The sequence below is a fragment of the Anoplopoma fimbria genome, chromosome 10 (genome assembly GCF_027596085.1).
Source record: "Anoplopoma fimbria isolate UVic2021 breed Golden Eagle Sablefish chromosome 10, Afim_UVic_2022, whole genome shotgun sequence".
In the NCBI taxonomy this organism is placed as follows: Eukaryota; Metazoa; Chordata; class Actinopteri; order Perciformes; family Anoplopomatidae; genus Anoplopoma; species Anoplopoma fimbria.
The window spans coordinates 182,133-209,160 of record NC_072458.1 but is presented as its reverse complement, the minus strand read 5'-3'; the positions used below and the strand labels follow the sequence as shown (position 1 = coordinate 209,160).

General features: G+C 40.0%; 3 protein-coding genes across 4 annotated transcripts; all 3 read left to right on the top strand.

Moving 5' to 3' along the window:
• The first annotated feature begins 4,143 nt into the window (after nucleotides 1-4,143).
• Nucleotides 4,144-9,846, top strand: gjb9b (gap junction protein beta 9b). 2 transcript variants are annotated; one of them, XM_054606068.1, is made up of 3 exons: nucleotides 4,144-4,185; nucleotides 7,702-8,200; nucleotides 8,680-9,846. In XM_054606068.1, the coding sequence occupies exons 2-3, from the start codon at nucleotides 7,811-7,813 to the stop codon at nucleotides 9,106-9,108; spliced, it is 819 nt and encodes a 272-aa protein (XP_054462043.1). In that variant the 5' UTR covers nucleotides 4,144-4,185; nucleotides 7,702-7,810; the 3' UTR covers nucleotides 9,109-9,846. The 2 variants fall into 2 exon arrangements, with proteins under 2 accessions (XP_054462043.1, XP_054462044.1); XM_054606069.1 differs by lacking the exon at nucleotides 4,144-4,185 and adding an exon at nucleotides 6,241-6,270.
• Nucleotides 9,847-14,198: 4,352 nt separating this feature from the next.
• On the top strand, nucleotides 14,199-20,031 carry pef1 (penta-EF-hand domain containing 1). The gene is made up of 5 exons (XM_054606349.1): nucleotides 14,199-14,278; nucleotides 15,691-15,967; nucleotides 17,516-17,671; nucleotides 18,287-18,430; nucleotides 18,615-20,031. The coding sequence occupies exons 1-5, from the start codon at nucleotides 14,258-14,260 to the stop codon at nucleotides 18,842-18,844; spliced, it is 828 nt and encodes a 275-aa protein (XP_054462324.1). The 5' UTR covers nucleotides 14,199-14,257; the 3' UTR covers nucleotides 18,845-20,031.
• A 2,423-nt stretch (nucleotides 20,032-22,454) lies between these two features.
• Nucleotides 22,455-24,355, top strand: smim12 (small integral membrane protein 12). Its single transcript, XM_054606438.1, has 2 exons — nucleotides 22,455-22,530; nucleotides 23,456-24,355. The coding sequence occupies exon 2, from the start codon at nucleotides 23,484-23,486 to the stop codon at nucleotides 23,754-23,756; it is 273 nt and encodes a 90-aa protein (XP_054462413.1). The 5' UTR covers nucleotides 22,455-22,530; nucleotides 23,456-23,483; the 3' UTR covers nucleotides 23,757-24,355.
• Nucleotides 24,356-27,028: the final 2,673 nt, after the last annotated feature.

Genomic DNA, 27,028 nt, shown 5'->3' with positions numbered 1-27,028 from the left:
GAGCTGATTTTATTAATTTGGATCAAGAATGAATCAGCCAGATGTCTTTTAGCCTTCTATACATAACAGAGAAGAGCAAGGAGAGGTTGCAGTGCTCTTGTCTCTCTCATACTGCTTAATGGCAAGTGTTATGTGGAATGCATGACTAAGTGGAGGCACATACAATAGAATAGAAAAGCGTCTGATCACAAGGCTGCTAAGGAAGGGTCAGGAATGGACCCTTCCTTAGCTATTTGTGATTATTCCTATACCTTTGTATAGCCTTGAGCGTCCTTGATTATCCTGTTTGTTCTTCCTGTTTTGGACATTTTGGGTATTTTACAAGTTCATCCACAAGGATGCAGGACTTGTTGTGCAAGGGGAGCTTTCACAGCTGTTGTTCCAAACCCATGAGCAACTTGCTTTAAAATGTTGGGATATGAAATCTTTTTTTTTCTAAACAGTGCGGCCAAAGAAAACCAAGCATGTAGATCCACCTGAATAAGGTAACAGGGATCTGTTTCAGTCATACTGTGGTCAAGTTTGTGTGCAGTCAGAGCTCAACCCCTCGTCCTGCTGGAGGAAATTGTTTTTGTGCTTGTCACATTTACATCATTAGTTGCATTTTTTTAACTATTAGCAAGAAAATGATGAATGATCTGAAGAATTTATACTGAAGCAAACTGTTATGAAGTGTCTTTTTTCTATCATGTGGATTTATTGACGTTTTTCGCAATGGGCAGCAGAGATAATGATATCCTCTGGAAGTGTAACTGGATGATATGAAATTAATAAACTGCTTCACAAATGTGTAGGGAGAGAATGACATTCAGGTCCAACATAATGGGATGATGGAGGATAGTGAAAGAGAGGTGCTCAATTTTAGCTTCTTTGCAGCTTGCACAAACTTTCACATGCTAGTCATTTGTGCTAATGTGGCCGGTGCATTTAACCTTTGTCAACTAACATTGTTTCCTGGCAACAGTGGTGACCACCTGCAGCAGGAAAATGAAACACAAAAAACTAAAATACACAGTACTTTTGTCCAGGAGACCGGTGTTTGTGTCATGTACAATAGTAAAAGCAAATTTAACATTTGGTCAACTGAGTTGTTAGGCACATGAGTGGTTTGTGTCGTTAGTCACGGTAATCGTTAGCAACGTGACTCTTTTGTCACTCGCTAGTGACCTGAGTTGTTAGTCACACGCTGTAAGGCGAGTCCAGGTGGCAACCTCCGGTTCTGCCGAGTGAAGCCGAGGGGGAAGTGTGTTAATACTTGCATTTTCTCTACTGACCAGCAGTGGGCGACTCCAATTGCAAAAAATAAGTCTGATTGTATTGAAGTCTATGAAAAATGAATTCTCATTTAATTCATACCCTCAGTAAACATGGTAAACATGAGTTTATGGTTTCAATAGCTAGTTTTAAGTCTTCTTTAATAAAGAATGATGTTCATTTCGTAAATGATGGTACAGTTTGGAGTAAAATGGACCATAAAGCAGAGTTTGCTTTAGGGCGGGCTTACTGTGATTGACACGAATACAGTGTCTCTACATCACACCTCGGCATTCCAAATATGGTAACTTGCGTTCATTGGCTGCAAAATAAACAACATGGCGCAGAATCAATCCAAGATGGCGGCGGCAAAATCGCTGAATTCAAGGCATCATAACGACAGTCCACAAACCAATGGGTGACGTCATGATGACTACGTCCACTTCTTATACTCTTCTTATATACAGTCCATGGGCGAGTTGCTAGCAAATAAGTTAATGTCAACCATGCTCTTTTACCTAAACCTAAGTAAGTGGTTTTGTTGCCTAAACCATAACTTCCTGTAACCACAGAAGTTTATTTTGAAAGGACAGCATGCACAAAAGAAGCATATTTTGAAACACCAGCCCGACAAGTTGAGAACTAAAGCGAGAGATGTACTTAGTGTGTCAACACAGATGCCAAATGGCACCGACTTAGCTGAAGTATTTCACGAGTTGGGAGTTAGAATTTGTCTGATTGGGTATGTGAATGTAAAAATGGTTCGTAGCTCTCAGAACTAAAACAATGCCACTCAAAGTCAATTGATATCCTTATTCGTGGTGGACACGTGAATTAAACCAACCCACTTGACTATGCAATGGTCAGAGCTAGTGACGTAGTATTAAATATTGAGAAGGGCCGCTTGTGGCAGGCGGGATGGAGGGTTGATTTCAACCATGAGACCGGGGCTCGACACAATTACACATTTAGCACAGTCATGCTAAATGTGTAATATCATGTTCCTTCACACCACACCAGTAGATTGCATGTTGTGACTATTTCAGCCCGTGAGACTGTGGTCTGTGATCAGTGTGCTGAAGTAGGGGGCTGGTGAATAGAACCCTAATAGAGAACAACAAGTGATCATAGAGCTATAGCGCTGATATCAATGCTCAGTCTCACCAAAAGGCTGCTGGTATTTTAAATATTAAATCTGTTGCTCAGCACCGATCATCTGGAACAGCATTTTTTTTTAAAGTATTGGTTATTGTCACCCATCTCTATAGCTTTTCTTGGATGCTGCCTTTCTTTATCACAGATGATGTGGCTGCTTGGTTTTAATGGGAAAGATGAGATCCTCTGCTTAACATTTTTCCTCTCTCCCTTCCTCTCTTTCTCTCTTCCTACCTCAGTCAGACAGGAGAAAAATGCAATAAAATGATGGAGCATCAGCATTCTCTAGAGGCCAATGAAAGGCATAACATATTATTTGTAAACACATTCATCTTTCCCTCTGTCTGATATTTCTCCCGTCGGCTTCCTCTCAGTGCAAAATCGTATAATATTGAGTGCATAATCCAGCCTTGTGGAGACTTTACTGTTTTGAGCAAGGTACAATCTCACTGGTATGCTGTAACAGGATGAACCAAATGAGAAAACACGCTTTGTGGCTTTTAAGGAAGTTACAAGTGAGATTATCTCACATGATATTGGCACACCCGAACTGAACTATTCCCTTTTTTCTTTTTCTTTTCCTTTATCTGTTTCTGTTTTGTCCACATAGTAACAACATTGGGAACCTAACTAATTTTCTGACATTGTTCTGTGTTCATATTTCCACATATTCATGTTCTAAAGTGTACCTATGGTTGCCTGTTTGCTTCCTCTTACTGTATTTGATGTATTCATGGCATACACATTCAACATGTGGGTGTGTCAGTATATCACTTGGGGAAGAAAAAAAATGAAACAAACAAACAGTTAAAAGGAAAATACCACAACAGGTCTGCGTGTCCCTCCCTCCTGTGGAATGTGTGGGATAGTTTGCAGTGAAGACACATCTATTATCTTTGTCCTGTGTTTATTTTGTTTATGCTTTATGTGTGTGTGTAAGGGCTGGGAAGAAGTAAATGTGATGCAGTACTTTGGGATGTGAATAAGATCCCATAGGGGATTTTGGGTGTTTTGTTTTTTCTTTGTTTTTTAAGTGTTGACATCAACCGAGTATCGGGCCTGCTGACATCAGCTGGCCTATTATGAGTTTTCTTTTAAAAACTACTGACTGTAATTCCCCTTGTGATTTCATTTTCCTTTTCATTCAGAAATAATGTTTTGATATTAATCAGACTTTCATATTGTGTAAGCTCAGAAGAAGAGCCTGAAATGTATCTTTTTGTGCATTTACAATCATCACAGTGCACAGTAGTAACTGCAAGTTTAGGACACCAAGGGGGATCTAATGGTTAAATGCACGAAGACAGACCTAAGAACTCACACTGGCTCACTTTACACTGCAATACGCAACAGTTTCATATCATATACCATGAAATGTAGGTCTGTCACCTGTTTGTTAGCCACCTGCCTGTTGCTTATATTTGGGTCTAACTATCTTTATCACATCTTTTTCCATTTCCAACTGTCTGTTACACTGTTTCTCTTTCCTTTCTCTGTAGTAGCCTCTTTCATTTCCTCTCTCTTCCCCAAAAAGAACCAACCCTGAGGCAGAGCTGCCCATGAAAAACAAGTCCAACTTGAAACTGCCAGTGTGTGAGTATATGTAAGTGTATGTGTGCGATACTCCACCTGTCCCTCCCATTCCTACCACTTTCAGCAGGTTTACACCTCAAAGCCAACCCCCTTTAAAATATCCAGGTGAGACCGAGTCAGTTAGCACTGACACAAGTCTACAGGAAAGGGACTTCTCTATTACACTGCTTCCCTGTGTCTAAGGTAAGGGGTTCTGTTTTTATATATATATAAGAAGTGTTAGATCAAGAATGTACATGTAATGCAGATACATTTCAGTGTGATATCTGAGGTATACTAGAAAAGATTCAAGGGGACAAAAGGGACACTGAAATGGCAAGACTATTGTTCATTCTGTTCCTTTTCTATTATACGAGTGAAGCAGCCTGGTGCGCACAAAAGAGTGTGATTTGTAAAGACACATAACTGGAAGCTGTGCGAATAAAACTATACAAGGATGGCTCCTGCTTAACTCCTCCGGCTGATACGCGTTACCTTGAAAAATGGACAAGGTCAGGTTGAAAGTATAAAGGCGAGATGGGCGAATGACAGGAAAGAAAAAAGAAAAAGGGCTGGGAAGAAGAAAAAGAAAAAGGAAAGGCTCACTATAGAACACCAACCCCACCTTGTTAGCTGTGAGTATTGACTCATACAGACAATGTAGGAAAAATATTTGCAACTAGCTCAACCTGTACAGCGAGTAACAGTTAAGGATCTATCACTGTGTCAGATGAGGTGCTTGTGTACACAGTAGGCTAGATAAAGCTGTAGACATTAAGAAGAAGAAGATAATTAAGGTGTAAATTGTAACAGGATATTTTCTAACTACCCCAGTCTATAATACTGTACCTTTCTCTGTGATGCTGAGAATGTTTTTGTCGTTTTTCTCATGAGAATCACAACTCTTGTACACTGTGTTAGACTCCTAATAAAGCCACTAGAGCTGTATTTTCATTGCACTGAGAAGGAATATTGGAATCACATGCATCACATAGCCTGAGGTTTCTCAGTTGAGAAAGCATGATACGCACGTCTGTCACAACAAAGACAAACACACGACAAAGAGATAGACGAGGCCGGCTGCTGTCGGTACGGAAGGAAACATTGCAATCTAGAGCAAATAGGAAAACAAATTGTGGTCCAGCTTTGCCATCTCCCGGAGACAAGATTTACTGTTGTCTGTGAGGTTTTCCTTTTTTTAACTATCCGGGGCTGAATGTCACCTCAAAGTTTGTGTATGCGTGAGTGTGTATTTTGTAAGGAATTTCGGAGAGAACTCAAACTGATAAATTACATGTTCTAAATAATACTTTTGGTTGTGTTCTCCACTTAGGGCGGCTGTGGCACATGAGGTAGAGCGCTTGTCCCGTAACCACAAGGTTGGTGGTTCAAGCCCCTCTACCGGCAACATGCCGAGGTGTCCCTGAGCGAGACACCTAACCCCAAGTTGCTCCCCGGGCGCTTCATTGCAGCCCACTGCTCCTCCGGGATGGGTTAAATGCAGAGAAATAATTTCCCCATTGTGGGACTAATAAAGGATTGATTATTATTATTATTATTAGAGGTAGATGTCACATCAGCAGTGATGGAACGTACCTGGATTTCAGTAGCCTATGTTGTGACTGTGAAGACATTCATTGAGTAAAGTCTTTTCATGCTGTGGAATTTAATAGTCAGGACTTCTGGTTGAGAGAGGAAATAGCAACTGATTTGACAGCTATATGTCTACAGTGATGCCAAAATGCAGAAGGAAAGTGTTTCTGAATTCAAATACTTTGGATTAGACGAGACAGAACTGAAATGGAACAGTGGCTGTTATCCGACTTTTTTCTCGGTGCACCATGTAATTGTGTAGGAGAAGCATTTTTTATGTTGCTGAAAAGAAACTCCTAGAGCAATCCTTCCTCATGTTAATGATCAAATATGTAAAAATATGCAAATATGTTTGCATCGTTCAGGCATCTTTTTGAAGCTACTACAAGGAACTTTCATTTTGTGTTGATGTGGCCGTAGTGTAATTGGTAGTGTTTCCAAGCACCAAATTCCTGTTGGAAAACGTCTTATTTTACTGCAGCAGGGTCTGACAGTCTGACCCTGCTCTATCCTGGTTCTGGTTCTCCCGTGTCTTTCTTACCTCCAGCGGGCCTAGCAATACGGACTGGGTCTCCAGCAACCAGACCAGTGGGGACTGGTCTGGTTGTTGCAAGGCATGGAGCTGTAGGTTGAGGTTGGCAGCAAAGCCGGATCTGGGTCCGTCCGCGGTGGACTGGCTGCTGCTTACATAACCAGGTAAAAGTTGCTCAGAGTACCCTTAAACACTCATTATTTACATACATGCACACACCTATATGCAAACACCTGAGAGAGAAACAAATGAGAGGAGGATACATATGCGACCAAAGAAATCTGAAAGCACGCAAACACACACACACACACACACATAGAAAAACACATAACTGGCTATGCAGTTCATGCATAACAGTTCCTCTTTAAAGTCTAAACACGATCAGACCATTAAATCCACATGGTGCTTTTTTAACTAAAATTCCCTTTCTGTCTCAGAGCACGGGTCCCGTGGTACGATCAAGGCCTGCTTTACATACTCAAATGAAACGCTTTCCCTGAACACTTTGAAGAACCAAGACTTCAATGGGCACTTGGGGTTACAGAGACGGCTTTGGCGGCCTGATCAGCCTCACTGTTCAAATAGCTGACTAATCGAGATGAGAGTATTGGTTTGTCATTTCAGCAAAGGGAGGCTCCGATGATGACTCACCCACTGGTGTATAATGAGACAGTGCTGTAAAGGCAGCTCTGTGTAAATATGGATCCGATATGACTGGGAATATGTTTGTGAAAATGATGCCGCTTTGTTTTGTTGCCTCACAACTGATCACCACTTCAAAATTGCTTTTTTGTTTGTGATTGTTTCCCCATCTTGCAGGGATGGGGAATGACAAAATATAAAAATTGTAATAGCTCTTTGTGGTATGGCTATTATATAGTAATACAAATATAGATGAACACAAATTTAAAGAGGGGCCTTGTCCAATCTGAGAAAAATAACCCTGATGATGCCATAGTGGTGTCATCAGGGTTGTGTCTGCTTGGACTTGTAGACTAAAGATCTATAATAAAAAGTATGCATTATAAACTGACACAAGCTGTGTTTCCATTCGCATATTTTGAAGCACATTTTGTAGTAAAGCATTAGATAAGCGGGCAGAGAACAGCAGATCTTGATAAAACTAAACGTTTTTTTTCACTTGCATGAGGGGATTTTTGCCTTTGTCAAAAAACAGTTTATGTGATAAATGGATTATGGTAACGTCTTCGATGAATACATTTATTTTATTCCTTTTATTGCAACACTTCAAAAGTTCCTTTAAAAACGCTTGCCGATGGAATAGAAATGTTTAAATGTGGGCATTTACCAAGCAGGGAGGGTGTAATAAAAAGACACAGTCTTGTTGTATTATGGGGAATATAAGATCCACCGAATTTTAGGGACTGAAAGTCAGGAAATATCAGCCGCTGCATTGATTGTGACCCTTCTTTTTAAATCATGCTTATCTCACACAGGAGATTCTGTTAAAACCTTGCTGCAAATATATAAAAGGAGACTGTGCGGTGCTCTCTATCTACTAATCGCAAAGCCAGTTTTTCACTTTGACTGCTTAACCTTACTTTAATCTTCTTTGTCTTTCTTCCTTAACTCAGGCTTAGATCATCAAGAACCTCATCCCACCAGCCCCACCTGGTCCTCTGAGGAGCTCCTTAATCTCCTTCAGCCTCCTCCGTCCCCTCGTCCACCTCTAAGGCAGCAGTCATGAACTGGTCTGCTTTGGAGGCCCTCCTCAGCGGGGTTAACAAGTACTCCACCGTGTTCGGCCGCGTGTGGCTCTCCATGGTCTTCGTCTTCCGGGTGATGGTGTTCGTGGTGGCGGCCCAGCGGGTGTGGGGCGACGAGAGCAAGGACTTTGTTTGCAACACGGCCCAGCCGGGCTGCAACAACGTGTGCTACGACCACATCTTCCCCATCTCCCACATCCGCCTGTGGGCCCTGCAGCTCATCTTCGTCACCTGCCCGTCGCTAATGGTGGTCGGGCACGTCAAATATCGCGAGAAGAAGGACATGCGGTACACCAACTCTCACAAGGGCGCCCATCTGTATGCCAACCCCGGGAAGAAACGCGGGGGCCTGTGGTGGACGTACCTGGTAACTATAGAGTATATTAAAGTGCATTCTTGGCGTCATGCTGGAGTTGTTAAACTTAAACAAGAAACAGAAAATGCTGTGCTTCGTCCTTGCCTGGAATTAGTCTATGCGGAAATGTAAAAAATAATAGTCATGGCTATGTACAAAAGGCAGTAGAAAACATTTTCGTAATTATAGATGATTTGTTTTGTCCTGATTGCAGGAAGAAAACATGTTTTTGACCGCTTCTCTTGTCACAAGTTTCACCATCCATCCACACTGGACTTAAGCTGCATGAGTCATGAGTTTGCAGTGGTTAAATATGTAATGCATTAGGTCAATTGTCTTCTTCCAGTTATTATTACAACAAACCAGTAGTTACTGAAAAATCCCCTAGATATTCTTCGATGGATGGGCAGGCATACGGACTTTTGCCTTGTATATGTTAAACTCGCAGAAACATGTGTCTCCCAGTTTAACCCTTATGAATCTTTTCATAGGTGAGTCTGATTTTCAAGGCAGGCTTCGATGCTGGCTTCCTCTACATCCTCTACCACGTCTACGAAGGCTACGACATGCCCCGCCTGTCCAAGTGCTCCCTGGAGCCCTGCCCCAACACGGTGGACTGCTACATATCCCGTCCCACTGAGAAGAAGATCTTCACCATCTTCATGGTGGTCTCCTCTGCTCTCTGCATCCTAATGTGCATCTGCGAGATGGTCTACCTCATCTGCAAACGCATCCAGAAACTCGTAATGAGGAAGAACGAGTCACAGAGGAGGCTGTTCGCCGAGAATCACGAGATGACACCGCTGGCTGCTCCCAGGTCAGAGTTCAGGTCCAAAATATCGATGAGAGTGGATCCTACGGCCTCTATCCAAAATCTCAGTAACATCAAGATGGAGGAGGTTCCGTCTAAGAAAAAATGATGCACAATATGGAAGCGGCCATGTTGACAAACTGCACAAAGAACTGAAGGGGCCACTGCAAGCAAATCGATTCATCAGCCTCCACGAGGAACTGCTGCTCAACACAAAGAGATATCCATCAATTCAGGGAGTTATGAGGCAGCGTTTTGTAAATAGTATGCACACCTTATGCATGCATATTAACCCCTCAAAAAGGAAGATTACAGAGGAAGTTAAAGGGTTTGGAATAGTTTATGGAAATTGGTGTGTGCGTGTGTGTGAGAGAAACATAGAGTAAAGGTGTGGATGTGAGCATGTGCGTATTTTAGTTTTTTTTTTATGTATTGTTTGCCAGTAGTACAGTGTGTTTAAGCTTATTTCAGGTTTGTACTCTGTGTAAATTAAAGTATACAAATATTCTAAGACCCAAAGTGATGTAAATACAGCATTTAGAGCGAACCCTGTCCCTGAGCATACACACTGCCCCCTAGTGTACAAAACAAAATAAAGCACTTCCGTTAGGGGTGACACAGTAATCGGCAAAAATCCCCTGAAGGGTTTTTGTTCGAGGATATTCAATATGAAGAAAATGATCTTTATTGCTCAAGAGGTACTTTGACTCCTGTTGGTATTTTGTGTTCTCATGCTATTCAATCTTAATTGTTCATTAATGAATGTGTGATACTTATGAACACATTGAAAAATTATACAAAAATATGTTTTTATACCCACAAAATTGGTTACTCTTTGAAATTGAATGAAGACTCCAGAATATATATATATATTTTTGTATTTATTGTTGTGATGTATAAAGTTACAACACTGTTAAAATATTTCTCTGTGTTTGTCCTTTGTTCTTTTTGGAAACATTTTCAGAATTGTCATACATGAATCCCAATTTACAAGAAAATAGAAATACAGCTTAGAGAAAGGAAAACAAAGATGGACACAGATATATGTAAGGATAAACACATAATGATTATTTATATAAAAGCAGGTCAACAAAAATAGCAGTATATATAAAAACAGTAGTTAAATTCCTTGTATGTGTACATATTTGACAATAAATCTGATTCAAATTGGAATTTATAGCTTTAAATGAAGGGATTGTGTCTGACTGTGAAGTTAGGTATGGGAAATAACCTGAAAAAAAGTCAGATAAGATAAGATAAGATAAGATCATCCTTTATTAGTGCATTAGTGCACACAAGAGACATAGTAGAAGAAGACAAGATAAAAAATAAAAAATGAAAATAAAAATAAATAAAAAACAAGTATTATAAATAAGCAATAAAAAAAAACAGTAGAAAACTGTTAAGCATTTAGATGGATCCCATTTAAGACCAGAGCATTGTGCTTTAGAATGTATAGTAATAAAAGATCAAAATGAGATTAAAATACACCCTGATTATAGGAAGTGAAAACTCAAGCAGACTACCAGTGAAACCAGTCTACATTATAGGAAGTGAAAACTCAAGCAGACTACCAGTGAAACCAGTCTACATTACAGGAAGTGAAACCTCAAGCAGACTACCAGTGAAACCAGTCTACATTACAGGAAGTGAAAACTCAAGCAGACTACCAGTGAAACCAGTCTACATTACAGGAAGTGAAAACTCAAGCAGACTACCAGTGAAACCAGTCTACATTACAGGAAGTGAAACCTCAAGCAGACTACCAGTGAAACCAGTCTACATTACAGGAAGTGAAAACAGACTACCAGTGAAACCAGTCTACATTACAGGAAGTGAAACCAGTGAAACCAGTCTACATTACAGGAAGTGAAAACAGACTACCAGTGAAACCAGTCTACATTACAGGAAGTGAAAACTCAAGCAGACTACCAGTGAAACCAGTCTACATTATAGGAAGTGAAACCTCAAGCAGACTACCAGTGAAACCAGTCTACATTACAGGAAGTGAAAACTCAAGCAGACTACCAGTGAAACCAGTCTACATTACAGGAAGTGAAACCTCAAGCAGACTACCAGTGAAACCAGTCTACATTACAGGAAGTGAAACCTCAAGCAGACTACCAGTGAAACCAGTCTACATTACAGGAAGTGAAAACTCAAGCAGACTACCAGTGAAACCAGTCTACATTAAAACAGGACTACCAGTGAAACCAGTCTACATTAGCAGACTACCAGTGAAACCAGTCTACATTACAGGAAGTGAAACCTCAAGCAGACTACCAGTGAAACCAGTCTACATTACAGGAAGTGAAAACTCAAGCAGACTACCAGTGAAACCAGTCTACATTACAGGAAGTGAAAACTCAAGCAGACTACCAGTGAAACCAGTCTACATTACAGGAAGTGAAACCTCAAGCAGACTACCAGTGAAACCAGTCTACATTACAGGAAGTGAAAGACTACAGTGAAACAGACTACCAGTGAAACCAGTCTACATTACAGGAAGTGAAACCTCAAGCAGACTACCAGTGAAACCAGTCTACATTACAGGAAGTGAAACCTCAAGCAGACTACCAGTGAAACCAGTCTACATTACAGGAAGTGAAAACTCAAGCAGACTACCAGTGAAACCAGTCTACATTACAGGAAGTGAAACCTCAAGCAGACTACCAGTGAAACCAGTCTACATTACAGGAAGTGAAACCTCAAGCAGACTACCAGTGAAACCAGTCTACATTACAGGAAGTGAAAACCTCAAGCAGACTACCAGTGAAACCAGTCTACATTACAGGAAGTGAAACCTCAAGCAGACTACCAGTGAAACCAGTCTACATTACAGGAAGTGAAACCTCAAGCAGACTACCAGTGAAACCAGTCTACATTACAGGAAGTGAAAACTCAAGCAGACTACCAGTGAAACCAGTCTACATTACAGGAAGTGAAAACCAAGCAGACTACCAGTGAAACCAGTCTACATTACAGGAAGTGAAACCTCAAGCAGACTACCAGTGAAACCAGTCTACATTACAGGAAGTGAAACCAGTCTACATTACAGCAGACTACCAGTGAAACCAGTCTACATTACAGGAAGTGAAAACTCAAGCAGACTACCAGTGAAACCAGTCTACATTACAGGAAGTGAAACCTCAAGCAGACTACCAGTGAAACCAGTCTACATTACAGGAAGTGAAACCTCAAGCAGACTACCAGTGAAACCAGTCTACATTACAGGAAGTGAAACCTCAAGCAGACTACCAGTGAAACCAGTCTACATTACAGGAAGTGAAAACTCAAGCAGACTACCAGTGAAACCAGTCTACATTACAGGAAGTGAAACCTCAAGCAGACTACCAGTGAAACCAGTCTACATTACAGGAAGTGAAACCTCAAGCAGACTACCAGTGAAACCAGTCTACATTACAGGAAGTGAAACCTCAAGCAGACTACCAGTGAAACCAGTCTACATTACAGGAAGTGAAAACTCAAGCAGACTACCAGTGAAACCAGTCTACATTACAGGAAGTGAAACCTCAAGCAGACTACCAGTGAAACCAGTCTACATTACAGGAAGTGAAACAGTCTACATCAAGCAGACTACCAGTGAAACCAGTCTACATTACAGGAAGTGAAACCTCAAGCAGACTACCAGTGAAACCAGTCTACATTACAGGAAGTGAAACCTCAAGCAGACTACCAGTGAAACCAGTCTACATTACAGGAAGTGAAACCTCAAGCAGACTACCAGTGAAACCAGTCTACATTACAGGAAGTGAAAACTCAAGCAGACTACCAGTGAAACCAGTCTACATTACAGGAAGTGAAACCAAGCAGACTACCAGTGAAACAGTCTACATTACAGGAAGTGAAACCTCAAGCAGACTACCAGTGAAACCAGTCTACATTACAGGAAGTGAAAACTCAAGCAGACTACCAGTGAAACCAGTCTACATTACAGGAAGTGAAAACTCAAGCAGACTACCAGTGAAACCAGTCTACATTACAGGAAGTGAAAACTCAAGCAGACTACCAGTGAAACCAGTCTACATTACAGGAAGTGAAAACTCAAGCAGACTACCAGTGAAACCAGTCTACATTACAGGAAGTGAAAACTCAAGCAGACTACCAGTGAAACCAGTCTACATTACAGGAAGTGAAACCTCAAGCAGACTACCAGTGAAACCAGTCTACATTACAGAAGTGAAAACTACAGACAGTGAAACCAGTCTACATTATAGGAATGAAAACTAAATAAGCAGACTACTGTGAAATGACTGTAATGTAATGTAATGTAATGTAATGTAACATAATGTAATGTAATGTAACATAATGTAATATAACATAATGTAATGTAACATAATGTAATGTTATGTAATGTAACATAATGTAATGTAACATAATGTAATGTAACATAATGTATGTAATGTAATGTAATGTAACATAATGTAACATAATGTAACATAATGTAATGTAATGTGTAATGTAACATAATGTAATATAACATAATGTAATGTAACATAATGTAATGTAACATAATGTAATGTAATGTAATGTAACATAATGTAACATAATGTAATGTAACATAATGTAACATAATGTAATGTAATGTAATGTAACATAATGTAATGTAACATAATGTAATGTAACATAATGTAATGTAATGTAACATAATGTAATGTAACATAATGTAACATAATGTAATGTAACATAATGTAATGTAACATAATGTAATGTAATGTAATGTAATGTAATGTAATGTAATGTAATGTAACATAATGTAACATAATGTAACATAACATAATGTAATGTAACATAATGTAACATAATGTAACATAATGTAACATAATGTAATGTAACATAATGTAACATAATGTAATGTAACATAATGTAACATAATGTAATATAACATAATGTAATGTAACATAATGTAACATAATGTAACATAACATAATGTAATGTAACATAATGTAACATAATGTAACATAATAATGTAATGTAACATAATGTAACATAATGTAACATAATGTAACATAATGTAACATAATGTAACATAATGAGTAGCTCACAAAGCAATGGCTCCTTTTAGTGAGTCATGCCTATGTGTTATGTCGTCATCCCTTTTCCACTCCACCGTCCAATCAGGAGCCGGAGACCCGGGTGCGGCTGTGACGGACCCGGAAATGCACCAATAGCTGCCTACGGCGAGCCGGACGGGGCAGCGTCTGTATCCGCCTTCGCCTTGTTGAAGTCTGTCAAACATGAGTTTCCACTACGGCCAGGTATGAATACTGCATTATGTGTTTGGTCTATGTTCATTAGAATAGCATGTTTGTATTGTTGAATAACGGTGTTTGTTGTTGCATCCCCTTGTTATAACCTAACGAATGTTTTCAGCATATAAAAACACAAGTAAGTGGTCGTTATGTAACATAATGTTATGTTATATAATGTAATGTAATGTAATGTTATGTTATATAATGTAATGTAATGTTATGTTATATAATGTAATGTAATGTAATGTTATAATGTTATGTTATATAATGTAATGTAATGTAATGTAATGTAGTGTCGTTAGCCCTCCATGTGTTTGCTGCTACTTGATGACCAGCCTCAGTGTTGTGTTGTGTTGTGTTGTGTTGTGTTGTGTTGTGTTGTGTGTGTTGTGTTGTGTTGTGTGTTGTGTTGTGTTGTGTGTGTTGTGTTGTGTTGTGTTGTGTTGTGTTGTGTTGTGTTGTGTTGTGTGAGCCTGATGTAGTTCAGATTATGTGAGTTAACATCAGCTGTGTGGGTTGTTTTCTTTTATATAACATTGTTTGTTTGATCTTGAACTCTTCAGATCTTTCTAAAAAGCAACAGTAAAAGGACAATGTCTCACAGTAGTGATGGATTGAGAGTAAAGTTCAGAAGTAGGCTATTACCAGCAACATGTAGAGAAGTTAAAAAGTGCTGCTGGGAATGAGCCTTTTAATGGATACATCAAACTGTTGGATTATTATTATGATTAATGGTTAATTAATCTGTCAGCAGAAATGAAAAGTTGAATTGAGATATATATTTGTCCAACTTTGTATCCCTTGTACAGTATTACAATGAATCATATTTGATCAACTAATTACATGTTTTGTAGTGTTTATCATGTATATCATGTATATATGTATAGCATAGGTACCATTGATATATATATATATATATATATATATATATATATATATATATATATATATATATTTATATTTATATACAGTACCAGTCAAAAGTTTGGACACACCTTCTCATTCAATGGTTTTCTCTATTTTTTTTATTTTTATTTTCTACATTGTAGATTAATATTGAAGACATCCAAACTATGAAGGAACACATATGGAATTATGTGGTAAACAAACAAATGCTCAACAAACCAGAATATGTTTTATATTTTAGATTCTTCAAAGTAGTTGAATGAGAAGGTGTGTCCAAACTTTTGACTGGTACTGTATATGTGTATATCATATATATGTATATCATATATACCATTATATTATATTATATTTATATACATCAATAGTACTCAGAATGTAACACTTTAGCTTTTAATGGTCTTTATCTCTCTTTCTCTCACAAGAGATGCTATAAGAGGCTCCATCTCCCCCAGCATGGTAATCCTTGTATGTATCATGCAGTCTCAGTGAACTTGTCTTTCCTATCACTGTAGGGCTATCCAGGAGGAGGCCAGCGACCACCAAGTGCTCCATACGGGGGAGGCAGTGGTCCTTACGGGCCTACCCCCTCAGCTCCATACGCAGGTGCACAACATCAACAAGGGAGTCCTTATGGTGCTTATGGAGCTCCAGGTCAAGGAGGGCACTACGGGCATGGACAAGGGAGTGCACCCGCCGGGCATTATGCGGGCTACGGGGGACAGCCTCATGGTGGACAGCCTCATGGTGGACAGCCTCATGGCGGACATTATGGACACCATGCTCCTGCAGGTAACTATAGGCTGAGACTGTAGCTGCTTCTCGGGGCACCGCTGACTGAGCGAGCCGAACAGGCATATTCTGAACACGAGGAGACTGCAGATGGGCTCTCGTTCCCCTTCTCCATTGCTTCTCACTCATTTTCAATCTCCCTCACTCTCTGGTGGGATGATGGATAGAAAATGACTTACGTTCCCAGACAGTCGTGTAGAGACAGGGTTCAGTTTGTGCCCCTCAGCAGGATTTCACGGCTGGAGTGATGAGTCTGGTAATACTGAGTGAGGGCTAAACAGAGTAAGAGACAGATGGGTAGAGAGTGTGTTTTGTGTGTGTGTGTTTTGTGTGTGTGTGTGTGTGTGTGTGTGTGTGTGTGTGTGTGTGTGTGTGTGTGTGTGTGTGTGTGTGTGTGTGTGTGTGTGTGTGTGTGTGTGTGTGTGTGTGTGTGTGTGTGTGTGTTTTTGTGTGTGTGTGTGTGTGTGTGTGTGTGATTACACTGTTTCCTGTAGCATCTAAGCTGAAGTCACAACCTGAAAGCCGATGTTGCTATCACTCCCCCGAGGGACAGAATCCATCAGGGTCCAGCCTGAAGTGTCACCTGTTCCTCTCTCCCCATTCATTTTTCTGACAATCAGCCCTGCCTCCCCTCCTCCCCTTGTCTCACACCATATTTTCTAACACACCCTTTCTCTTCCCTTCATGTACTCCGATAATGGCTCCTTGCCCCGAACACTTGACCCTGCAGCTACTTTTTTTTTTCAAAACCTGTGCCTTATGAAACACTGAACCTATGTAACTAAGGTTGGGGAGGTATTCTTCAGCAGATTACTGGTTTCCCAACTGTGTCAGTCCGATTCTTTACTCCCGAATTGAGCTGTTTTTCCTTTAGAGGGAGATTATGAAGTATTTTATTGAGATAAATGGGTTAGTTGAATTATTAGATATTATTTAAGCTGTTTCTGTCGAAGAACAACACAATTGTAATGATACTCTTATCTCTTTTCCACACAATACAACTGCATATAGAATGTACTCTGTTGTAGGAATTATATTAGGCATATCATTCCTCTATAAAGTACATTCCATGCTAAGTCGTTTACCAAATCAGTGCCTCCTAAACACCAAGGCTTAAAGATTGAGTTAAGCACAGATGTATTGTTTTTTTTTATGATCAACTTGCTGCTCGAGAGCCAGCTCAGTTTCAACTGTCAGACAGTAGCAGTGTGTTCCTTCATCTCTCAGCAGATAAATAGTTGTTTTGCATCCGAACAAGGCAGCCGCCTCTTTTTCTTAGCTTTTTTTTAACCATTCCTTTTAACATCCCCCAACCCCCTACCACACACACATGCACATGGTACTCCTCAAAGCCTGACAGCTTCACTGAAATAATAAACTGTTGGAAAATATAATGACGGGAAAGACCTATTGAAAACAGGAAAACAACAACAGCAACAGCATGCTGAGGAAAAACAATCTTGTTGTGATGGGCATCGTCAAAATGATTCTGAGCCACTGCTTCTCTCTTCGCCACCCCATCAATACTCTGATTCTTCCCCTCTGTAGGTAACCTCCCTCCTGGTGTTAACCAAGAGGCCTACCAGTGGTTCCACACTGTTGACACGGACCGCAGTGGCTTTATCAACCTAAAGGAGCTGAAGCAGGCACTTGTCAACTCCAACTGGTCTGCTTTTAATGACGAGACCTGCCTCATGATGATCAGTAAGTCGAACCGTCGCAGCCAAATGAAAAGCTCAACAGTGTGAGTGTTGAATAGGTAATCCATGCTTTGATAGTGTTTCTTGAGGAAAAATGGAACGATGTTAAACACAGTAAAATGTTCAGAGGCCTTAGAGACCTAAGTGTCTACGGCAAAGTGGATGAAAAAAAAGTTATTTGGGAAAAATAAATGGATAAAGGTGTGGCGGGACAGAGAAAGTAGGCCGGCTATATAATGGTAAAGCCCTCTAAATTTCCCATACTTCTAAATAGAAATGACTTGTATTTCTAAAAGGGGGAAGTTCGGGCATCCTAGGGGAGTCCGCCGGAAACTGACGTATTCGTCTTGGTACCTGTGTCCCGACATTCCAGTGGTGTTTGTCAGGCAGTGACTCATGTGTTCCAGTTTCATAATGAGAACTGTGTGACTCCTGTGTGCTACTTTAAAAAAAAAAAATGATGATAGACATGATGATAGACAAAGGGCACTTTCGAAACATGCCCAAAATGCACCTCACATTTGTGTCCTGTTTTGAAGAAAAAAATGGAACTAGGACCGGAAAAAACATCTATAAGTCTTGTTTGGCTAAACGTCCTGTGCTTTGTATTTCCTGTTAGACATGTTTGACAAGACGCGGTCCGGTCGAATGGACATCTTTGGCTTCTCAGCACTGTGGGACTTCATGCAGCGGTGGAGAGCGCTCTTTCAGCAGTACGACAGGGACCGCTCAGGATGCATCAGTGGGGCGGAGTTACACCAAGGTAACCCCGTTTGTGTTAGTGTGAAAAAAGAAATAAAAAGCTTCAATGAAGTGGCATCCTTTTGTAAACAAATATGACCCTGATTGGGACAATTGGGGTTTTTCAATCTCACACCAGGATTTTCTATAAATTAAGCCTGAAATAAAACCTTTCAGCAGTCCTATCTTGTCTATCTGTCCTCTAGCCCTCGCTCAGATGGGCTACAACCTGAGTCCACAGTTCTCCGAGACGTTGGTGCGACGCTTCACCGCGCCAGGCGGACGACCCGGCATCCAGCTGGACCGCTTCATCCAGGTGTGCACCCAGCTCCAGACCATGACGCAGGTCTTCAGGGAGAAAGACACGACCATGACGGGCAACATCCGCCTTAACTACGAGGATTTCCTCTCCGGGGCCGTCACCAGGCTCATGTGAGCCTCGCTCCAGCGGCAATCCCTCTGCACTGTGGAGTCACCCTATCATTCCATGTTCAGGTCATATTTTGCTCGGTTTTTTTCAAAGCTCTGCCATAAGTGCCTCCATCTGTATGTGTACAGTATATCAGCCAGAACACATCATTGCGTGGCTTGTTGCTGTAAGGACGTAAAGCCTTACATCATGCATTTGAACAATGTTCATTGGCTGTTTAAAAAAAAAAAAGGTAGCTAAAGCCTTTACTGGATGGCTTCACTTTCACCAGGCGCAAGTGTGAAAGTGATTGTTTCAAAGGTGACTGATGCCATAGAGCATCAGTTATATTTTATATTTTTTACCATAATCTGAAAAAAGCAGCCTTGTTTACACATTGTTTGACAGCAGCGTTCCTGAAAATAATGAAAATAATTATGCTGAACAGCAAATTCATACCCGATGAATTTGCTCTATATATGCGGCCATAAACATGTTCCTGTGCCATTAAAACAATATCAGGAATATTCAGCATCTCCAGAGGGAGTTTCCATGCAATGGTTGCACATTGTATTGAACATTGCTTTATATTGTTTTATGTATAATTAGCCAAACTAGTGCCACTTTTTCTAATATTTGAATTATTCTACTCTTACATTTCGTGGGGTGTTTGATTTTATTATAGTTTTCTGCTACATTGCACTCCTGTAAACCAGTATCAACCATAAACGGAAACAATTATCCGTGGTGGAGAAAAAGACCATTAAAGCATTAAAAATGGTTCCTTATTATGTTTTCCGCTTTCCCATTAATGAAATGGATCTTCAGTGATTATGGGGCCAGTACTTTAATAGATAAAACACTCCACTGAGGTGGTCTGAAATCAGTTACCGTCATGGTTCTTAATGCCAAAAACAAATAAATGCTTTTCTATCACGTTTGGATGTATTCATGTTCTTCACACAAATGAAAAAGCTTGGCTGAAGTTTTGTTCTGATCTAATAACAGAGAAAACAGGGTACTTAAATGGAAGTAAATCACTTCAGAATTGATATTTCATCCAGCATAAGTACAATTGTAAACAGAAGTCACAGCAAGTTGAAATCCAGACCTCACTCATGACCTTTGCCCTCAAAATGTCCCAAATGTGATACTCATTTCTCCTTTGTAGGGCAGAATGGCCGCACAAAAGAGCAAAAAAATAAACACATCTGGTGCTTCTTTCCCTCACCATCTGTTACTCTGCTTCATCACAGTCTCTGTCAAGAGTCCTCCTGCTTCTCCTCGTCTCTTTCCAAATCAGAGGCGATCCATCAAACTCTCTTGTGCATCTTTTTTGGTCGTATCTCACATCTGTCTAGTCCTTGCCCCTGGGCCTCCATCTTAATATAAGGCTAAACTTAGCACTTTGTGTCACATTCTTCCCTGCCATCTGACACATCACCTGTACATGGATGTGGTTTTAGTGTCTGGACCATGCTTGAAGGTCTCAGCCCACAGAGAGGCCATTTTCTGGCTTATGTGATTCAGCAGTGATTTAACCCAAGTCCTGATTGTCATTTCCTGTGTAATGAGGGAATTTCCCACCACTGACCAAGCTTGACATCTGTAATTACCTGGGGCGAATAGCAGGTCTGTGGGGCTTCAGTTAGCGGGGAGGCTACGCTTCACTCTGTCAGCCCCAGTTTGTGATTTGGAGTGATAAAATGGTTGTGTTTCAGACATAAAAGTCTTGGCTAGTGCAGCCTTTAAATCTCATTTACTAATAAGCAGGAGCTGATGAAATAATCCTGGCACTGCTGGTAAAGCAGAACTGGCACCAGTAATGTTTTACCCGCAGGGGATGAGCACATTTCAACTTTATCTGACATGACTTATCAAATGCCAGTTTTGGCAAATACAAGATGGACAGCGGAGAGGTAGGAACTGCTTAAAAGAATCATTCTGAAGCGTGACGTATAATCGCCCACACAGAGTCCTGTTAATCACAATCATTTCAGCTGTCTCTAGAAGTAATGATAACATAAAAATTTGGACTTGGCTCCATTCTTTTTTTTAAATGTCTCCCTCTGCACAAATGACCAATGAGTCGGAACCGGTCATCGCTCCACGACAGGCTGCATTCCAATCGCTATAGATCAGCCCTGTGCCCCGCACGCTGCATGGCATAGTTTGGTGGAAAACTTTTGGGCCTGCGAGCTGAAATATCAGCGTCATCAATCATATGCAGCCTTACAAAGACCATTTACCGATTCACTACCCAGAAACTGCAGTAGCATATTTTCTCCCCCCGAACCCTATAGTCAATGCTGCAATTTATGGTTACCTGCCGGGTGGCTGAAACGTACACAATTTCTCTGCATCCCTCATAAGCAGTTAAAGTAAACAAAAGCAAAAGTTTTCATGCAGTTTACCAAGCCTCTAAAAGCCTTTACATGTCAAACTGTGCTTTTTAAGCGAAAAGAAAAATATCATGACACTTGAGGGCTTGTTCACGCCTTGTTTGCGTATGACACACCGCTGACTGATCTGTCAGCCTTTCATGAGTATTTTCTGCAAGAATGCCATCGACGTTTGAACACCAAAAGAGATGGCATTTTAATGGCTTTCAGGAAGGGATAAACATCCATATATAGGCTACGTTATGTAAGAGCACAGCCCCCTCAGACTATAAAGCCACAAAGCATATGCTTTTCAGGTTCTTTGATCATAAAGCATGTATCAAGTCTAAAGATTAATGAGACATAATTGTATAAAATGTAATTCATTATTGTGGGGAAATTGTTGTTTCAGTTGTAAAAGGATGCCCCGAAATATAAACCTTATAATACTGTTTTATTCACATAATATGTAACCCTATTAGTTGATCACTGACTCTGACCTCTAGTTTCATTTCTCTTGCAGTGATTCCCTGTTTTATCCATCTTAAATTTAAAATATGTATTTTATATAGTTTTATATAAGTAGCTTAGTGTTACATTACATTACAGTCATTTAGCAGAGGCTTTTCTCCAAAGCGACTTACAGTCAGTAGTATGTTACATATCATTCACCCATTCACACACTGATGACAGGCTACCATCAAGGTGCCACCATCAGACTCTAACTAACATTCATCATCAGTCCACACCGATGGCCTTCAGGAGCAACTTGGGGTGAAGTGTCTTGCCCAAGGACACATCGACTGCCGAAGCCGGGTATCGAACCACCGACCCTCTGATTGGAGAACTACCTTGCTCTCCACTACGCCACAGCCGCCCAGTGTTGTACAATGTATTTAATACAATCCACTAGCAGTACCAGTGGCACATATTGTTGGTTCCCTTTGTATTTGCTTAAACAAATAGTGTAAATACATGTTATATTTAGTTTAGTTTAGTTTAGTTTATTTGCACAATTGAAACATAACAAATAACATTGATAAATGACATTACAGTGCAGGAAGAGGCAGAAAGCCCACTGGGCTTATTTGAAGCCTCCACCCATATAATATTTTAAAAAACCACAATACTATAACGAATACAAAAAGAAAACACATATGGTATGAAATATGTCATTCATCCCAATGCAGTACCCTGTGTTCACCACTAAGCGGCGCTAAAGCACCGAGAGAGACACAGCGAGGATTCTTCAGCCAATGAAACGTAACCAGGAAGTGTCGACGGTCACACCGGACATGACGTCACTGCTGCAGCAGCGTGCACACGGTAGAGGTGAGTGAAGACTAACACACTGTAATGATTAGAATATACAGCACAGACATGTTTCTGCTGAAGGCTTTAGCTTCTGATTAAACAATAATGAAACATTAATGAGTGTTTATTACAGATGCTCTGACATGTTCTCATGTCTTAGTACGGATGTGTGTGAAGCAGCTGTGGTGAACTACCTGCTGGCTCTCTCAGTCTCAGCTGTGTGTGTGTATGTAATGTTATGTAATGTAATGTAATGTAATGTAATGTTATGTTAATGTAATGTTATGTTATGTACTGTAATGTTATGTAAGGTAATGTAATGTACTGTAATGTTTGGTTGTTGGACTGACAGGCCACCATGTGTGACGTCTCTCTGACGTCACACATGGTGGCCTGAACTGGTTAATTGTTACAAACACAAATTATACACGTACAGTACCAGTGAAAGGTCTGGACACACCTTCTCATTCAACTATGAAGAGTAAAATATAAAACATATTCTGGTTTGTTGAGCACATAATTCCATATGTGTTCCTTCATAGTTTGGATGTCTTCAATATTAATCTATGATGTAGAAAATAAAATAAAGAAAAACCATTGAATGAGAAGGTGTGTCCAAACTTTTGACTGGTACTGTATGTCTGGATACAGTAACGTCACATTCAGTGTCTTCTTTTTTTATTTCTAATAAAGACTTAACTAGCTTTGATTTGATTATTTTTCTCCTTTTATGGTTTTGATAAACCGGTTGGAACATAAACTCTTGTTATGTAATGTAGTAATACTTTAATGTTGGTCTCCCATTGAGTTCAGTTACATGTAACTACATAAGAGCTCTTTTATGTATGAATAGCTCTTCACTTTTCCCTCATTCTATATAATTGAACACTGTAATCGATTGTTAATGTAAGATAAAACACGCTTTTTTTCCATCCCTATGCAGCACCCGGGAGCCGAAGCGGAGTGCAGCCATGTGGCCTCTAGTCTTTACAGCGTTACGGACCTATGCCCCTTATGTCACCTTCCCCGTGGCCTTTGTGGTGGGAGCAGTGGGCTACCACCTGGAGTGGTTTATCCGGGGGACCCCTAAACCCAGAGAGGAGAAGAGCATCCTGGAGCTGAGGGAGGAGAGGAAGCTGCAGGAACAAGAGGGCATGGACGGTACCCAGGTGCTCAGCCTGAAAGACAAACTGGAGTTCACACCTAGAGCTGCTCTGAACAGGAACCGACCAGAAAAGAGCTAACCCGTGTTGGTGTGAGGGACATGCATTTACCCTCTCTCAGCAGAAGTGCATTGGGTGCCACGAGGGTGACGCAGAGGGGGGAAAAAACACCCATAATTCCCATTTAACTCAGCCATACATCCTCACTCATGCACCAGCTTGCCTGTGTAAATATCTGCTACTTTTTAGAGTTGAGAGGGTAATTAAAAGGAACCGTATTTGGTCTTTTATCAAGTCAAACACAGCGTATCTGTGCTGTATGGGATCATTTGACCTTCTCCTTGAAGTCACACTAGCTTGTTAATGCATTGACCAATGACTAAAGTAAGATACTATAATTATAACACATGAAATATTGAGCGTCTGGTTGTTAAAGATATTGAACTGATGACAGGGTTTGATGGGGATTGTTCTTTTTTCTGTGTTATAGGTATCTAGTTGTGTTATTATTACACCAATGTATTTGTGTCTCTGCTGTTAAATCGCACACAAATGATGCACAAGATGTCAAAGATGAAACACATTTTCATGTTCCAAGCCTGTCAAAAAGTATTTCTCCTTTTAATCATTTCTGTATGTTGAGAAAGGACTGATTGTGAACATAAAAGTCAAGGAAATGAGAGACAGGTCTTTGTTGTAGTTCTTTTTATCTGGTGTAACCTTTTGATGGTATGTGACAAAATAAGCCAACAGTGTGGGAGGTCGCTCAGGATGTTTAAGCTGCTTATAGTCCTATTGTCTGGAACATCTACACAATACTTTCATTTTAGGAAGTCTGGATGGTTTGAACATCTCATGTTATAATTATGTGCGTTATTGAAAATAAATACGACGAATAAAGGAATGTTTGTTTGCTGAAAGTGCTGAGTTAATTCTTTATCACCAGTTCCTATGACTGATTTTCTCAAACAAAGTAATTTTAAAAATCATCATTTTTGATTCAGCAGCATTGTTTCACTTTCAGGTCTGAACAAATATCTGTTCCAACTTGGTTCTGAAACAAATACTGCTGCCAAGGACAGAAAGTAACATCAAAAACAAAGGAAGGAAGTAATGACTACTGTTCAGTCAGCTGCAAGAAGGAAATATTTTCAAGGGAATGCGCTAGACAAAGTAATGAATTCTGCCTCAGGCATGATTATGAAGTCTGGATTTTTATAAATTATTCAAATCTGTCTTAAAATGTATCTGCAGCTGTTGTCTGAGCAACAAGTCCCTAATCAAGCTGATTCACAGATAGCTGGTTCAAGAGTGCTTTTAGGGTGAGCCAGATACAAAGGTTGCTTTTTTTCCTCACAGATGTGAGGATTTTAAATGAAATATTGTTATTGAGAAATCATCACAACTTGTTAGGGCAATTATCACAGTTTAAATTAAAAAATAAAGTGTTATACACAAAATGAAAAAAAGGTACCCTTAAAAAAAAAGAACCTACCCTAAAATAGAAAGATACATCTGATAGTCAAGAGGCAGATATAACCACAAAACATGACATTTTAACTATGACGTTAAGATGAAGAACATTTAAACCATTCAATTAATTTTGAATTGGAATATGTTTTATAAAGGTCAGTTGTTTGACTGAACTTGTCACTCACTGTGTATCAGCATTCACTCATAACTATTTGTATAACAACAAATGACACCAGTAACACAATGCAAGAACACACAAAAAGTCGCTTTTTCTGAGTTCCAAACGGCATACTTTTTGTTTTTACTTTTAATGCATACTGCAGCTGTCAGTAAACAGTGCATGTAGTATTCATTCATTAGGGACATAATACTCCCTCATATATATACATAGCACCTTAAACTTTGACCCTCTTGCTCATATACATACAGTGGGTACGGAAAGTATTCAGACCCCTTTAAATTTTTCACCCTTTGTTTCATTGCAGCCATTTACTAAAATCGAAAAAGTTCATTTTTTTTCGCATTAATGTACACTCAGCAACCCATCTTGACAGAAAAAAACAGAAATGTAGAAATTTTTGCAAATTTATTAAAAAAGAAAACCTGAAATATCACATGGTCATAAGTATTCAGACCCTTTGCTCAGTATTGAGTAGAAGCACCCTTTTGAGCTAGTACAGCCATGAGTCTTCTTGGGAATGATGCAACAAGTTTCTCACACCTGGATTTGGGGATCCTCTGCCATTCTTCCTTGCAGATCCTCTCCAGTTCTGTCAGGTTGGATGGTGAACGTTGGTGGACAGCCATTTTCAGGTCTCTCCAGAGATGCTCAATTGGGTCTGAATACTTTCCGTACCCACTGTATACGCTGTACAGAGGACTGTGGGTCTGAATAGCCAGAAAAGAATGCTGTCCTGCATATTGCAAATCATGACTGGGTGCAGTAGAACATCCTGGTATTGTTGGCATAATGCATTTGATATAAATGCATTGGGACATACAAAATAGAATAGTATTGAAGAATAAACCAAATGTGTAATATACACTTTGCTTGCATTCCTCTGATTTCATGTGTTTTTAAATCCTTGAAGTAAATGTTTCTGTGTAAATTGAATAAGCCAGCCTGAACACCCATGTGCTTTCCTCTTGGTTTACCCTTTTGTTATGTCTCCAGCCTCCAGGCTTCAACTGGTAACCCTGTGTTAAATGTCACATTGCTATGAATTATGGGTAATTCTCTTAGGCAAAGTCTGCAGAAATGCAGGCTTACAGAAAGTGTTCATTTTAGGTTTCAAAATGTGTGTGAGAGAGCCCTCAAACACTCGACGTTTTGACAGTGGGACAGCCCACAAACCCTCATGGACTTTGCAGGTACTCACCCCAAAAGTCTGTGACTCACAGACTTTGATGTGCGTTGACGCACATCGGTGTTCAGTCTGGCGTAATACATTTACCCCAAAACATTAAGGATTAAAGATGGTACATAAAAACACATGAAAGATAAGATAAGATCAGATAAAATAAGATAATCCTTTATTAGTCCCGCAGCGGGGAAATTTACATAGGTAGCAAAAGAATGCAAGCAGAGACTTTATTACACAGCAAACATTTCTATTCAATTTGTTATTAAAGCTTTTTTGACAAAGGGGAAATAGACTCATGCTGTGAGGCAAAAGCCTGTAAGACGTTCAAATCAGGGAGTAAAAAATATAAAAGAAATACCCACGATTGTATATAAAAGGATATGACGTTGTCATGGTAACGTAATATGTTACTGCAAAGTGCTTTCACATTCGTATTTACACCATTTCCGGCCCTTACAGTCTCTCACACTCAACCTTTTATCAGATGATGTCAAGTAAAGCCCCTGTGGGTTCGGG

Excerpts from the sequence above, each read along its gene's own strand:
- gjb9b (XM_054606068.1), top strand. The coding sequence starts at position 7,811 with ATGAACTGGTCTGCTTTGGAGGCCCTCCTCAGCGGGGTTAACAAGTAC. Across the intron at positions 8,201-8,679 it reads GCCTGTGGTGGACGTACCTG|GTGAGTCTGATTTTCAAGGC; the intron begins GTAACTATAGAG and ends ATCTTTTCATAG.
- pef1 (XM_054606349.1), top strand. The coding sequence starts at position 14,258 with ATGAGTTTCCACTACGGCCAG. Across the intron at positions 17,672-18,286 it reads GACCTGCCTCATGATGATCA|ACATGTTTGACAAGACGCGG; the intron begins GTAAGTCGAACC and ends ATTTCCTGTTAG. Across the intron at positions 18,431-18,614 it reads TGGGGCGGAGTTACACCAAG|CCCTCGCTCAGATGGGCTAC; the intron begins GTAACCCCGTTT and ends TCTGTCCTCTAG.
- smim12 (XM_054606438.1), top strand. The coding sequence starts at position 23,484 with ATGTGGCCTCTAGTCTTTACAGCGTTACGGACCTATGCCCCTTATGTC.